This window comes from Pungitius pungitius, chromosome 4 (assembly GCF_949316345.1).
Source record: "Pungitius pungitius chromosome 4, fPunPun2.1, whole genome shotgun sequence".
Taxonomy (NCBI): Eukaryota; Metazoa; Chordata; class Actinopteri; order Perciformes; family Gasterosteidae; genus Pungitius; species Pungitius pungitius.
In genome coordinates, this window is record NC_084903.1 from 23580352 (window position 1) to 23596520 (window position 16169).

At 45.0% G+C, this 16169-nt stretch overlaps 2 protein-coding genes and 1 long non-coding RNA gene across 3 annotated transcripts; 2 read left to right on the forward strand and 1 right to left on the reverse strand.

Annotated features, from left to right (window-relative positions):
• Positions 1-2697, forward strand: LOC134127312 (C-C motif chemokine 13-like). The gene is made up of 3 exons (XM_062561888.1): positions 1-164; positions 242-365; positions 1548-2697. Exons 1-3 carry the CDS (start codon positions 107-109, stop codon positions 1729-1731), a joined length of 366 nt encoding a protein of 121 aa, XP_062417872.1. The 5' UTR covers positions 1-106; the 3' UTR covers positions 1732-2697.
• A 72-nt stretch (positions 2698-2769) lies between these two features.
• Positions 2770-10892, reverse strand: kcng4b (potassium voltage-gated channel, subfamily G, member 4b). Its single transcript, XM_037487523.2, has 3 exons — positions 10370-10892; positions 7712-8545; positions 2770-4498 (listed from the first exon to the last, which is right to left on the reverse strand). Exons 2-3 carry the CDS (start codon positions 8468-8470, stop codon positions 3665-3667), a joined length of 1593 nt encoding a protein of 530 aa, XP_037343420.2. The 5' UTR covers positions 8471-8545; positions 10370-10892; the 3' UTR covers positions 2770-3664.
• A 166-nt stretch (positions 10893-11058) lies between these two features.
• On the forward strand, positions 11059-15073 carry LOC119228179 (uncharacterized). Its single transcript, XR_005121429.2, has 3 exons — positions 11059-11655; positions 13099-13152; positions 14937-15073. It is a non-coding gene; the product is annotated as an uncharacterized LOC119228179 (long non-coding RNA).
• Positions 15074-16169: the final 1096 nt, after the last annotated feature.

Sequence of the window (16169 nt, forward strand, 5' to 3'; positions counted from 1 at the left end):
TCTGAGAAAGCATCATGGGATGAATGGAGGTCTGTGAGACATTGGCTGCATAAAGAGGAGCCTCCACAGAGCAGCTCTCCACCACAGAAGATCCAAGGCTGTGAACATGAAGACTCTGGTGCCTCTCTGCCTCCTCCTCTGCGTCCTAGAATCCCTCTCAGCCGGTCAGTACCTCCTTTCCTCTGCAAAGCTTCTCAACTCTTTCACTTTTCTAAATGTTTACACTGTGGGTTTATTTTAGCACCGGCCGCCCTGTCGATGATGGAGGTTGAATGCTGTCTGCAACACAATAAGATCCACGTGCCCAAAAACAAGGTGATCCACATCAAGATGACCTCAGGGGACTGCCCACTCAAGGCCATCATGTAAGTGAGCACACATCTAGCGTGCGCACATCTTATAGCGTGAACACACCTTATAGCATGTACGCACCTTATAGCGTGCACGCACCATATAGCGTGCACACCTCTTATAGTGTGCACACATCTTATAGCGTGCATGCACCTCATAGCGTGAACACATCTTATAGTGTGCACACATCTTATAGCGTGCATGCACCTCATAGCGTGAACACATCTTATAGTGTGCACACATCTTATAGTGTGCACACATCTTATAGCGTTTATGCACCTCATAGCGTGAACACATCTTATAGTGTGCACACATCTTATAGCGTGCACGCACCTCATAGCGTGAACACATCTTGTAAGAGGCACACATCTTAAAGTGTGCACACATCTTATAGGGTGCACACACCTCAGCTGATATTAAGTCAAGCTGCTGTGTTCAAGTTACATTTTAGAAAAGAGCAAAATTCCAAAATAAAAGCAGGTGACGCTGCAGCTGAATATATTTCACCTGTAGAACTTCATCATTTGATTATTAACATAATTATTACTATTTGTATTAAATATGTAATAATTGGATCAATTTCCAGGATCTAAATAGGAATATTTTTATAAAGTCAGATTTAAAAAATGTATTTATTTTGTTAATAAAATAGTAATTAAATCTTGGAAAATCCTTTTACCATCTCATGAAACAGAAAATCTATTCATGAAAACTTTAAATAATACAGAAAAATTAAACTAGAAAGTTAAATAGATTTATTTTAACATATTTTCTTTAAGCAAAATATTGGCAGGAATATTTAGCACAAAATATAAATGATTAAATGACTTTCAGGAGCGACAACAGTAGGTATAAATACAAGTACACGCATCAGTGGTAATAACACTTCTCCACCAGAGGAAGCTGTTGTGTCCTAAATGGAAAAAATACCATTCAAGCAAAATTGTAATGAATAATGTTAGTTATTGAGGTTTTACCGATATCGTTTGGTTCATCTTTTTACCCACATCTCAGTGTCTCCCCTTGAATACTTGTTTTTACTTTCGAACTTATTACATTAACAGCTGCCCTAGGCACTTTTACAAATTATTATAAACTACAACTTTACCTCGTCACGCAACAGCTTTTCGATGATTGTTAATTTATGCAAATGTGTGTGTTACTAACAATGTACACTATGTGTGTGTTTCTTGCAGAATCACAACTGAAAAGAGGAAGTTTTGCATCGATCCTGAATTGATTTCTGCAAAGAGACAGTTGGCGGCATTTCAGAAGCGACTTGGTACTACTACTGCTGGTACTTCACGTCCCAGAAATGTAATGACGTCCAGCTCCTTTGTGCGTCGTGATGCCACGCAGAGCACAACCATTCACCGATGATCACACAGAAAACCAACCAAACGTTTATGTGCTATTGAAATGTATTTTTATATGTCAAACAGGACATGACTCAATATTCATCACTCTGCAAATGGCTCCTGTGTTTTAATGTATTACTTTCAGATGACAAGATGTATAAATGCTACAAGCTGTACAAGCCCTTTCAAAATAAAAGCTTTATTTTTTGCATTAAATGTTCAGCTCTCCTTATTTTGGAGGAACAAAGACGAAGGCAGAGCAAAACGATGTCATTTAAAAAAGGGAAATGTCCACTTCGACAGGTTGAAGATACTCGTGTACAATAATGGAGTACTTTCCTTCAGTATTTCCATTCTTTGCTTCTTTAGACTCAGAAAAGAGGAGGCGTAGGATAACAGGTGCCTGTCGGTGAATTCATAATGTCTCCATTGTTTGTGGTCTGAGGGGAAGTGATGGTGCCAGCAGGGAAAAAGGCTCTTTAAGAACTCTCCATCTGTCAGCATCACGGGACCAACCGGCCACTCAGCCTTCATTTAAATAATAATTCTGTCTGATGGAAAAAGGCCGGCTGCCTTTAATGTGAAGTGTCAGAATGATGGTGGTAATATTGATGAATCGAGAGGCGCAGAAGTTATTATAAGTTATAAGTAAGTACATCAGTACTTTAGTGTTTAGCTCTAGTACTTCAAGGCACTACCTCTATTTTAGATGCGTTATACTTCTACCTCAGAGGTAAGTAGTGTCACTCCACTACATCTCGGAGGTAGATCTACACCAGGTTTCTTTTTAAATGAACCTGGTTCACACAGAACAGAATGTAAAGATCATTTCCGTTAGTTTGCATTGACTTACATTCATCTCCTTCACAAAAGAAGGGTGCAGTTTAACACCAAAGCGGGTCTGACTGTGAGGCCCTGCTGTGGAATGACACGTCTCCTAAAGGGACACTACCACGCTGCTTGTTGCATGTTTTAGTTGAACTCGAGCTTCGTGGTCGGGAGGTGCAGTGAGAGAACTATACTTTCCTAACTTTGAGAACAAGCCACTCACACACTGAGGCAGTTAGAAATAAGCAATCGAGTTTATTGTCAATTGGTTGGAAAAACAGCAAGACAAGAGCAAAACAAAAACACATAGTGACATTAAAGCTCCATTGAATACACGACTTCTCCTCAGCATATGGAAGGTGTTTGAATACCTTCCAGAGAGAGAAAGAATATCCACTTGAAAATAAACATCAACTGAGACGGGACACATATGCTGTGAAACCTTACATCCATAATGTAAGAAGAACAACGCATCCTTCAGACGTGTAATTATACAAACACTAAGTGAACACTTAAGTAATGGATGAAGTGACTTGATTTGTTTGTGCTTGTATTTGTTTCTCTGTATTTTTGTATTTTCCTCTCACTCACATTTTCATCCACCTTTTACATTATTACAAATTCCTCATTTAATCTGCAAACAATATAAAAATATGACAAAACAAGACAAGAAATCTAGCCCAATGTTAAAAAGATGTCTAACGCTAGCTGGAACCGCTAAAATAACCAGAAATCTAACATCTAGTGTCAATCGGTGCTAACGTGTTAGCGAGGCTAACGAGCTTGTTCCTTATATCAATGAACTTATTATAGACATTCAAGTGTCTCCTACCAATACTAGTAGATGTTATATCACATATATTCCATACATTTTCTGAACTACTCTCAGTAAAGGTTTTATTTGCTGATATGAAGAAGAAAGCTTAGTTTAACCTGATGGGTGTCACATAGTTTGATGAATTAAAGCATGAATCCAGGACGTGAGCAGAAAATAACTTTAAGCTCACTCACTGTCCACGATGTAACAGTCTATAGCGGTCTAAATGTGCTTCTACAGGACAGAGTATGTCGTCGCCATTTTCTAACAGGTGACCATGGAACGAAAGCGCCTTGCGCTTAGCGACCCGCTAGAACGCCGTCGGTGGCACCGGCGCTTGGAGCCTCTCGCTTGGAATCAGCCCGTCGTCGTTTCTCTTGAACCTGTTCGGGGAGAATTCGGCCTTGGACCGACTCTCCTCCCACTCGGCGGCGATCTCCTCGCCCCGCTCCTCCTTCCACAGCTGCTCGTACTCCTGCTTCAGCTCCTGGTACGAGCGGGAGAAGGTGTGGAAGATGGAGGTGGCGGGGAACGCCATGATGAGGATGCCGCTCAGGATGCTGGTCAGCGCCACCATCTGTCCGGGGATGCTGCGCGGCACCATGTCGCCGTACCCCACCGTGGTCATGGAGATGATGGCCCACCAGTAGGAGGCCGGGATGCTGCTGAAGCTGTGCTGGGGGTGCGTGGCGGCGAACGGCGCCAGCTCGCTCTCCGCCAGGTGCACCAGGGGCGAGAAGAGGGTGACGGCCACGCAGACGAACAGCAGCAGCAGGCCGAACTCCCTCATGCTGCGCTGCATGGTCATCCCCAGCGTCTGCAGGCCCAGCGAGTGGCGGGCGAGGCGCATCACGTAGAGGATGCGCAGGGCGCGCAGCAGGCGCAGGATCAGGCTCAGCTTGTCCAGGTAGCCTCTGCCGGCGCCCACGGCCACCACGTCGTCCCGCGACCCTTCCCTGACGTCCACGACCAGGGACACGTAGTAGGGCAGGATGGCGATGGCGTCGATGATGTTGAGGGGGCCGCGGGCGAAGGCCAGCTTGCTCCGAGCGTTGACGAACCGCAGCAGGAACTCCAGAGTGAACCACGCCACGCAGATGGACTCCACCACGAACATGCTCTGGCACTTCTGGGAGCACTCGCCCTGCGGACACGCACACGGGGACACGCGGTGACGGGAAGACACGCACACGGGGACACGCCCGCCATTTTTTCAGAGGCGGACTCAGTTTAACCAGCGTGGTTAAGCCATTATTAGAGAGAATAACGTCCCCCTGGTGATGAGGCCTAAAAGTTAACGCAATAGGTCTTCATAGTTCTCTGTTGCTATGGTACCCAAGCAGAGGGCATTGTGGGAAATGCTGGGAAATACAAACACTTGAATGAATGAATACAAGAATGCATTTTAACCCTTTAACTCTCTGCTCCACCGTTCCAAGAAGTATGAAGGACTGTGGAGTTAAAGGGGCAGTTCCCCCAAATAACTAATCCGTAAACAATCAATCTCAAAAGGTTGTTAGATGAGTCCCTCTACTATGTCATTTGAATTTAAATATAAAATACTGTGTTTATTGTCCTTAAATGGAACCCAGACGATAAATAACTTTCATCTTTAAGTGCATTCAATTTAAATAACTAAAAGTCAAAATAGGAACTACATCATCTCTCCAAACAATGTGCGCTCTGCGTAGTAATGGGTTGATAATTGTCAGATTAGACCAACTTTAATTCAAACTTCATGGCTAAAAAGTCTAATTCTTACCACAGAGCGCTTGTATTGAGTTGCGACATTTATCCGCCTTTGAACGTCAACAACAGAAAGTGTGTCGTATTGTGAATGGTCAGTCAATAAAGTAAGAAAGAAAATCCATTTCCATTTATTTTTGGAAAGCCAGATGAATGACAGCAGAAAACAAGCAGCGGGAAATGTGCGTAAAACTATGATGCTGAAGTTCTGACTTTGTGGGAGACTTTTCTGGGGCGTAATCGTTTGTTTACTGAAAGGAAAGGAGTGTTTGAATCAATAATTTTAATCTTAAGATCTGGGTGCTGTGTTACCAAAGGGAACACGACTCCAAGAGCAAGATAATTACTTACTTACTAGTAATATTGAGGAAATGAGGCTGGACATCCTGCTCGCCAACATCCTGATCGCTTCTATCTATATTTGGCTTTTAGCTTGTAAAGCTAAGGTATCAACATCCACACGGCTAAAGAAAAAAGATGGATGTGTATCGTTAGTACATTCACTCAACCCTACAGTACAATAAGACACAAGACTTTCTGATGTTTCCCATCAAGCTTTCACTTAACGGCTGTTAATTGTAGAAAAACAGATATTAACTGTAGCTTAGCATTAGCAACTGTCGTCATGTACTTATGTACGCCATGTACAGCATTCTGTATGTAAATAAGAAGAGGACTGTATCAACATGACGGAAAGCTGAACCCCTCTTTAAAATACATTAATTTAGACTCATTGATGCTTCATCTGACCGAGGTTTTAACCAGTTAGTATCGTTAGTATAAGACGTGTCTTAAAAGGCTCCTGACCAGCAGGGGGCGACTCCTCTGCTCCCATAGACGTCTATGAGGAAATGACTCTACTTCTGTGTAGTGACCAGCAGGGGGCGACTCCTCTGCTCCCATAGACGTTTATGAGGAAATGACTCTACTTCTGTGTAGTGACCAGCAGGGGGCGACTCCTCTGCTCCCATAGACGTCTATGAGGAAATGACTCTACTTCTGTGTAGTGACCAGCAGAGGGCGACTCCTCTGCTCCCATAGACGTCTATGAGGAAATGACTACTTCTGTGTAGTGACCAGCAGGGGGCGACTCCTCTGCTCCCATAGACGTCTATGAGGAAATGACTCTACTTCTGTGTAGTGACCAGCAGGGGGCCACTCCTCTGCTCCCATAGACGTCTATGAGGAAATTACTCTACTTCTGTGTAGTGACCAGCAGGGGGCGACTGCTCTGCTCCCATAGACGTCTATGAGGAAATTACTCTACTTCTGTGTAGTGACCAGCAGGGGGCCACTACTCTGCTCCCATAGACGAGAGGAAATTACTCTACTTCTGTGTAGTGACCAGCAGGGGGCGACTGCTCTGCTCCCATAGACTTCTATGAGGAAATGACTCTACTTCTCTTTAGATGTATTCCCTCAGTTAAACTAAATCTCTAGTTTCTAGCAGTATTCTGCAATATATTGTGGTGTTCTGGCTTAATATGATTGACAGGCTTCTTACAACACTTGATGTTATTTGCGCTCATGTGACCGTGGTGTTATGTTGGCTTTTATACTTCAGCAGACGGCCTTCTCTCCTCCACAATTATGAGTGACGTTTGAAAAAGATTATCTTGCTGAACAAAACACATTTCGTTCTGCAATAACCCAAAATGCAGTGGGGAAAATGGACAGCTGACATAAAGGAATGATTTTAGTTTTTAGAGCTACTTCTGTCTGAAGCCAAGGAGCCATTGATTTAATAATTACCACAATTTCTTGCTGATTTTCTTTCTCTGACAAGCCGACATTGATCACTGAAGATAAACCATGCGGCCACCAATCAGCCGAAGATGACTGCAGACTAAAAACACAAATGAAAAATAAGCCTCCCTTTAGAAACACAAGAGCGTGTTTTGCTCCTCGGCTTCTTAACCCAACACCTTCCTGCTTGTCGTGTTTTGATTAGTGCGATTGACTGCACATGAATCCAATTTATTCATCTATTATTATTCAATTAACTTTTATAATGTTTTATTATTAGTTTATTTATTCATTGCAGGAAAGATTGTATTTCTTTCTTATCTGCGATTACTTTTGACTCTACACAGCTGTAAAAAACAAACATATTGTGATTAAGGAAAGACAAATGGTTATTATTACAATTATTAAATGCGTCCCAGGAGATTTGTAGCTTTACATTCCTTTCAGCTTTACACTCGCAGTAATTCTAGAGAAATATATCTGGTTCTTCAGCTGTCATCGCCAGCCTGTGCTCATCACTGATTTCTGGCTGAAAATGACACTGACGAGAGTGAAGTGGGAAAAAAAACCTGTGGAGTGAACATCGAGGACAAGGAGCCCAAAGAGAACTCATCTCGACTATCTATTCATATATATATATATATATATATATATATATATATATATATATATATATATATATATATATATATATATATATATATACACAAATATATCTATATTAACATACATATATGGATATTTATAGATATGTCTCATGTCACTGTCTCATGTCACTGGATACGTCTCCTTACTGTAATCTGTGTTCTCCTAATGTGCTGATTAGTGCGTGTAAAACAGGTCCAACCGGAGCTTTCATACGCACCCTGGTCTCTTCATCTCTGAGGTCTGGCATGGTGCTGATGCACAGGCTGATGACGGTGACCAGCACCATGACCACCGAGAGGCAGGCGAACATCTTGGCGGCCAACCCCGACTGGGGGTTTTCCACCACCTCTCGGAGCATCCAGGTCAGTTTGTGGTAGCCCCTTTTGATCTCTGTGGTGCCTCTCTTCAGCATCACCCGCTTCTGCCTCCACTCCTGCTCCTTGCGCTCTCGCTCGGCCACCTCCTCCACGCGGGTGTTCATGCGGCGGCGGCAGCAGCGCTCCATGTGGCCCGGGTCCACGCCCCAGTAGTCCAGCTCGTCGTGCAGCGACACGGCGCACAGCTCCCGCAGCAGACGCAGCTTCCCCGCCGCCAGGAAGTTGAGGATGACCCTGAAGGCCGTCGGGTTGCGGTCGAAGAAGTACTCCCGGCAGGTCTCGTCGTAGTCGTCGCAGAGCCGCGCAATCTCCTCGGGGGTGGTGCAGAAACGCAGGCGCCCCAGGCGGCTCTGGGGGAACTGCTCCAGGGTGCTCCAGGGGAAGGTGTAGCGGTTGCCCCCGACGTTGATGAGCACCTGCAGGGCGTGGTCGACGGCGTACGGGGCCTTGGGGCCACGGAGCAGCTGGGCGCGCTGGAAGTAGACGCCCTTGATGGTCTCCGTCTCCGGGATCTCGGTGAAGAATCGGTCGAGGCTGCTGTCGTCGCTGCTGATCGAGTAGGTGCTGAAGTCGTGGTTGGCATTGCTGATGATGGGCATGCTGGCTTCAGGGCGGGCGAGGTATTGGGAGAGGTATTTGTAAATCCAGTTGAGGGAGGATGATCCTCAGAGGAGCTGTAACGACGAATCAAAATGGTCAATCAAGTCCAAAACCAAAGGCACCTTTTTAATTGTCTCAGATTAATACCTCATGCAAAACAGCTTTGCATGCGGAGTGCCTCAAGGCTCCTTTCTGGGTCCCCTACTTCCAGGTATGGAGCCGGTTAACTGGACTTAAATCACCTTGCAGATTGTTTCCAGCTCTCAACACCCATTGAACAATGAACTATTTAAAGAATAAGAATCAGCACATTACATGTAATCTGGCTTTTTTATAATTTAAAAAAACATCTTGTTCCTCCCCACACACTTTGGCTCCTGACACCCTCCTTTAGTGGACTTCACGCCTATTCACGCCTCGATTCTTGTGACATTGTCAACCTTAAAACCTCTCAGCGACTCCGGCGTGATGCGACGTGTGAATGAGGAAACGGAGGAGGCTCCTCAGACTGAAGCTTCTCTTCCAAGCTGAGGTCCTTAAAGAGATAGATATCTAACGTGCAACATCCTTGTGAGCTGGGGGGGGGGGGGGGGGGCAGATGCATTCGTGTAAAAACACAGTGGAAGGCCAAAGAAATATCTGTCCAGTATTTGGTGATAAATTGAAACCTGCTTACAAAGGAGGGATTTTACAACCTGAAAACCCTTCCAAGGATTCCTTTTCTTCTGCATCGAGGCCAGAATCAAAGGTGATGTTTTGAATTCTAAAATGTCCCTTTCAACCAAGGAATGAATCCTTTTCCTTTATGTATAATTCATCTTGTTAATTCTTCTTGTTTAGTTTTTAGGGGAGCATTCTCTTTAATTTTATCTAGCATTCATTAAAGGACATATCATTGTACAGCTTGTGTGCTGTTTGTATTTCTAAGAAACCTTTGGAATTATAAACCGATGAAATTGCAATAAGGAACATTTTACATTCTGTCTTTGCTATTCTGTTTTTGTTTCACTGCGATGCCACCAAGTGGCGTTTGCATCATCATCATCATCATCTTCATCATCATCATCATGATCTGCGTATCGAGTACACTACGCTCTATGCTGCTAAAACACATTTCCATCATTTCTCCAGCGGATGGATCTCTGAAAGCTTCCTGGTAAGATGCTGAAGGTCACTGGTGGAAATAAACCAGGTGCACTCTCTCAACAAGTCAAGTTGTACTTGAGATTGATTGGGACATATTTTTTGCTGCGCTCCAGTGCTTGGCGGAGGTAAAGACAGTACTGTTTACCCCCCTGGATGTGCTTGACAGCCATAGTTACAAATGGCATTGCAGATAAAAAGTCGAAATACTACAAAAATAAACTGAGCAAATAATTAGTACAAAACAGTAAATCCAGAATGAGCCACATTGGAACCAGCTCGCTATTACACTGCTGATTACACATTAATGGACCAGTAGTAATAACAATAGATTTGTAACATTAAGTCAAATATGAATATGCAGAATGATACCTTCCAAATGTATTAACCCAATTATACGGCACCTCCAGTTTGAAACAGACAGAAGGATCAGCGTCCTCTGTTATATTCACATTATGCATTAAAAGCAATGTAGTTGAGGTTGAGGTGGAGCTCGTTAACATTCTCATTTTGGAGGAATCTGCTGATTACTTTCTGCGTGAATCATTGCGAAACGCCAAAGGCCAAAGTGACATCCGAACCTCAAACATCATTACTCACGAATAACAACATTATTAAAAAAAGGGGGGGGGGGGGGCAACGCCAAACACGAAGCCAGTTTGAAAACCAGCTGTGGGGCGTGAAGTGTGACTTAATTGGACTTTAGGAATCAGACACGGACGTGATCCGCCGTTCGAACGTCGTGGTCCCCTCACCTCACTTCTCATCCCGCGCGTCTCGGCATCTGTTGCTGTGGACGGAGACGCTCCCTTCCGACGCAGCCCCGGACGCGTCTTCCGCGCGTGATGTCATCGTCGTGCCCGTCAACTCAACAGTTTCGCGGACCCGCCGTGAAGTTTGCGGTGCTGGCCGTGGTTCCGCGTCGTCTCTCCGGCGGATCTGGACTTGGATTAAATTACAACACAATTAGGTCTTCTTTCCTTTTTTTTTTCGTCCTCCGGTCTCCGCGCGTCCATTGGTCCCCGCCGCTCCCCGAGGAGGCAACAAACGAGATGATCTAATCGGCGGTGCCCTCCTGAAACCTGCCGCTGTGTTCTCATCTGTGTGTGACAGCAGGACCATCCTCCTCCTCCTCCTCCTCCTCCTCCTCCTCCTCCTCCTCCACCTCCTCCACCTCCTCCTCTCATCCACAGCGCGCTTCTTCTACACTGTAAAAAACGACGTTAAATCACAGAGGAAGTCATTACTTTTATATGTTAACAGGGTGTAAATAAATAGTCGGGCAGAAGTCATACTCATAAAAAGTACCCAGATCTTTGAATAACTTTAATACTACTGTAGTAATGATCCATTCATAAAACTCATAGTCTGGCAGGTACCACCTTGCAGTGATAGACAGAAAATGTATATGTAAGGAATTATTAATACTTAATGGAGAAATTAATATGTTCTTGTAATAAATAAAACATGAGTACCTGTATCTTTGGTAATCTAAGTATATTTTAAAATGTAGTGTCTTGTAGAAATACTAGTTTTACAACAGCTGAGTACTTCTGGTATCAGAGACGGGTCAAAGTCATTGATTCACCTCAAAACCTCAAAAGTCCAAAGTAATTCTACAGTAAGTCGCAGGTCTTGACTCTCAAGTCCCAAATCAAGTCCTGAATCAAATCCTGAATCAGATCCAGCATCAGGTCCTGGTGGTATGAGTTTGTGACTCGGGTCCAGGTTTAGTGACACACTGGGACCTGTTTGACCTCATTCGATTTGTTGAATCAAAGGGACGAACGGACGTCCTGCAGCGGGCGTCCCAGCCTTGGACCCTGTAGGAGACAACTGGAACGGACAGAGAATGTTGCTGTTGTTGTTGTTGTTGTTGTTGTTTTTACAGTGTGCAGCTTCTAGTCGGCGCTCGATTGCGGCTCCTCGGAGGGAACCGGACTCCTTTGAATGCAGCCGGAGCCTCGTTCGCAAAAGTTCGTGGAAAATATGACGTCCAACGGCAGAGTGGATTAATAACAAAGGACAGGGGATGCAACACGTGAGAGAGCCTCTCCCGCACACACACACACACACACACACACACTCACACACACACACACACACACTCACACACACAGTATTATGTCATGCATGATTTGCATGGAGGCTTTAAAAGAAGCAGACTTGGTGTCTAACCGTTGACCTCTGTTGAATAAATGTTTAGCGGGTCCCTTCTTTTGTGGACTTTGTTGACAGCATGTTTGTTTTCCGTGTGTCTGCCTGTTGTGTGTATTGTTTGAATAATCGCCGCGGCGTTTCCGTGGAAACTGATTGGGCCTCGACGAGAGTGCCTGGAGACTCAGATCTTCAGATTCGGGTGATTCAGAGCACAGACAATGTATCACATCTTGTTCCAATGGACACAAAGGCTCTTTACATCTCTAGAGATGTAAAAATATGGATTTTCTTGGTGCAGCATTTAGAAGCCTTGTTAAGTAAAGGTACAAAAGTATCATCGGTGTCACACTGCAATTGAACTGAGGAAGCGTTGGGGTGCATTTGAGCGGCGATGCGTTTGATGTAAAAGGAGGACGATTCCTTCGTGTTGAATTGTTTCCGGGCTCCTCTTTGACCCCACAAACAAGAACGACCCATTTAATCTAGCAATGCTCTCTTAGAATGACCTCTGACCTCCCGAGTTGATGAGTATCAGGGATTACATGATAATCCGTGAGCAGGGGGGGGGGGGGTGCGGAGGGAAACCAGAGAGCATGCTGGGAGTCTTTTCTTCTAAAACGTGAGGCTTCATGAGAGAGGGACTCTTTTTTTGCCCACTGATTTCAGAGGACGTTCCTCCGCACGGTTCTGGTGGAGTTGAAGGTGTTTGGATCTCCAGTTTCTTCAGGTGAACCTGAGCCGTCGGCTGCATGAGCTCGTTTTTGCCTCATGGCGGAAGATGTGGGTTTTCTGTGAGTCACATTTTAAACACTGACGATGGCCTCCAGGGTTACAAAGAGCAGCCGGACCATCCAGTGTGTGTGTGTGTGTGTGTGTATGCGTGCAGTCTATGCAGAGCCTGGCTGTTGCATTGTGTAGTTGTGTGTGTGATCAATGTGGCGCCTCGGCTGTAATCAATTACTTCTGGGGGCTTTTATTGCGTATTGATCACCTGATCGCTCCGTCGGGTCATTTTGCACGCTCAGCGCTGCCAGCGCTGTTACTTCTTCTTCTGCTGATAGTGTGCGTTTATTTTTCATCAGGGTTTTTAACCACGAAGGATTAATATCGTTCCCACTTTAAACGTTACAGCAGTATGTGCACATGAGGTGTTCACACAAAACAAACAATAGCCCTCGACAGAAGGCTCCGGGAGAAAGTTTGACCTCGACCTTCACTCTTCACTCTTCACGGTGATGAACGGCCTCAAGCTGCGTCTCGCCTGCCGAAGCCCAAACGCTTTGTTCCGTTTTTTGTTCTTACATCGTTCATCCTCTCTTCACAGAGCTGCGCATGAAGGATGAAGAAGACTTCAGAAGGCCTTTTCGTTTCATCTTGGGTAAGCCTCTTTCTTTGCAGCTTAATTTCCTGATAGCGCGGCGGGGTTTAACGCGCGTCAGTGCTCCCACACAAGAAATTAAAACAAAAAAAAAACTCCCCTCGAGGAATCAGTTCTGCTCTCTCAACTTGTGCTGAGTCACTGGGGACCCGGGCATCGGGGCAACTGATAACTCAGCAAAAACACCCGGTAATTGCCCCGACCTCTAATCAACTCCAGCAGCCGCCGCCTGAGCCGTTTCCCGCCTGTCGCCGCGTGGCAGCTGGAGGACGAGCAGACAGACAGGAAGTCTCCTAAGAGAGACATCGGATTAATCAGGCCTCTTACAGTCATCGACTTGAACCAAGTGCGTCCTGCTGGAGACGACGTCCAGCTGCTCTTCAGACGTTCACTACAAGAACAAACATGTGACCAGTGCAGCATCACCGGGATGGACTTAGCCAGCTAGGTGGCTAGTTACCTATCTTGCGACTTGCTCCCTGCTTAAATGCTACAGAAAACTCCTCTGCTTCCATAGACGTCTATGAGGAAATGACTGTACTTCTGTGTAGTGACCAGCAGGGGGCGACTCCTCTGCTCCCATAGACGTCTATGAGGAAATGACTCTACTTCTGTGAGTGACCAGCAGGGGGCGACTCCTCTGCTCCCATAGATGTCTATGAGGAAATTACTCTACTTCTGTGTAGTGACCAGCAGGGGGCGACTCCTCTGCTCCCATAGACGTCTATGAGGAAATGACTCTACTTCTGTGTAGTGACCAGCAGGGGGCGACTCCTCTGCTCCCATAGACGTCTATGAGGAAATGACTCTACTTCTGTGTAGTGACCAGCAGGGGGCGACTCCTCTGCTCCCATAGACGTCTATGAGGAAATTACTCTACTTCTGTGTAGTGACCAGCAGGGGGCGACTCCTCTGCTCCCATAGACGTCTATGAGGAAATGACTCTACTTCTGTGTAGTGACCAGCAGGGGGCGACTCCTCTGCTCCCATAGACGTCTATGAGGAAATGACTCTACTTCTGTGTAGTGACCAGCAGGGGGCGACTCCTCTGCTCCCATAGACGTCTATGAGGAAATGACTCTACTTCTGTGTAGTGACCAGCAGGGGGCGACTCCTCTGCTCCCATAGACGTCTATGAGGAAATGACTCTACTTCTCTCTTGATTTATTCCCTCAGTAAACATTGTAAACATCACTTTATGGACTCAAGCTTTAGTTTTAAGTCCTATTGAATGCAGCATGATGTTCATTCAGTGAATGATGGTCCATTTAGAGTCAAACAGAAGCAAGAAAGCAAGGTAGAAAAAGGTCATCGTGTTGCAGCGCAGGGATTTGAAGCTTCCCTGAGCTGTCAGAGATGAATCGAGTCGGGTCACTGGTGATTCTCAAGAACAAGGGGCTGCTTGTGAAAACACATCTGAGTGTCAGTTTGAAAGCTTTCCAGTCAGACACTTTTCTAATGCTCATCTGTAAGAGTTGTTTATTTATTTCATTAGAATGAATTATTGTCATTCATCTCTTGGTGAAAGTCACAAGCAACTCATCAGCGTGTAAAGTAATTACATTTGCTCCACCGTTAACGTGATGAACACATGAATGCATCAATAATTATAATGGTAACATGATATCATTCTCAATGGAGACATTATGCATCATCAGCACATTTGCATGTTTTAAGTATTTTGGTGCTGGTACTTTTACACAAGCCAAGCGTTTAAAAGCAGCAATGCAGTACTTTTTTATTGCTAGTTTAACTCCAGTTAAATATGTGATTCCTTCTTCCAGCATCCGTGGAGTCTGCAACAAACCAAAAGACAATTAAAGTTATTTTTGTAAACCCAATCATGAGTCCGAAGCAGCTGCTTTCCACGTACTTATTCATCAATAATTACAAAACACAAGGAACATTAATCCAAAGAGAACACCCCCCCCATCCCCCCCCCACCCCGAAGGTATTTAGCCTCCAATCCTCTGGGACTCTAAAAATCAATAGAGGAAATTGTACAGTGGAGAAGAAGGAGGAGAAGAAGAGGGAGAAGTAGGAGAAGAAGGAGAAGAAGGAGAAGAAGGAGAAGAAGAAGAGGGAGAAGTAGGAGAAGAAGGAGAAGAAGGAGAAGAAGGAGAAGAAGAAGAGGGAGAAGTAGGAGAAGAAGGAGAAGAAGGAGAAGAAGAAGAGGGAGAAGTAGGAGAAGAAGGAGAAGAAGGAGAAGAAGGAGAAGAAGAAGAGGGAGAAGTAGGAGAAGAAGGAGAAGAAGGAGAGGGAGAAGTAGGAGAATAAGGAAAAGAAGGAGAAGAAGGAGAAGAAGGAGAAGAAGAAGAGGGAGAAGTAGGAGAAGAAGGAGAAGAAGGGGAAGAAGGAGAGGGAGAAGTAGGAGAAGAAGGAGAAGAAGGAGAAGAGCTGCTGATTGAAAAACACAAAGAAAAGGTCAAGTAGAAGGAAGAGATGGAGAGAGAGCAACTCTGCTGAAATCGAATCATTCCCCAGAGTTTAACAAATGAGCTGTCGGACTCTGTGTGAGCCTGTGAATGCGTGTGCGTGTGTGTGAATGTGTGTGTGTGTGTGTGTGAATGTGTGTGTGTGTGTGTGTGTGAATGTGTGTGTGTGTGTGGGTACACGATTGTCAACAATGGCTTCCATGGTTCTCGCTTCAGGGCTCACAGTTTGTTTATGCAGAAATAACAGCTGGCACCTAACCGTCCACATTGTGTCATAGCCTGAACACACACATGCACATTCTCACATGCACACACCTGCAGAACAATGGATATGGAACAGCATCACTAGCTGCAGGAAGGACACTGGAGTCCTTCTTGTCTCATGTTGGTGTTCAACGTCACACTGAAGTGAAGATGTTTCGAGCCAGGCCCTTCACACATTAGAAATCCCTAAATAATTAGCATTAGAGGGATTATTCGTGATGGGAATGTCCGTGATCCATGGCTGCTGCCACTGGCATAATGTATCACCACTGTTAGAAATAGAAATAGTCAGCGACCACACAATAAATCACTATTATT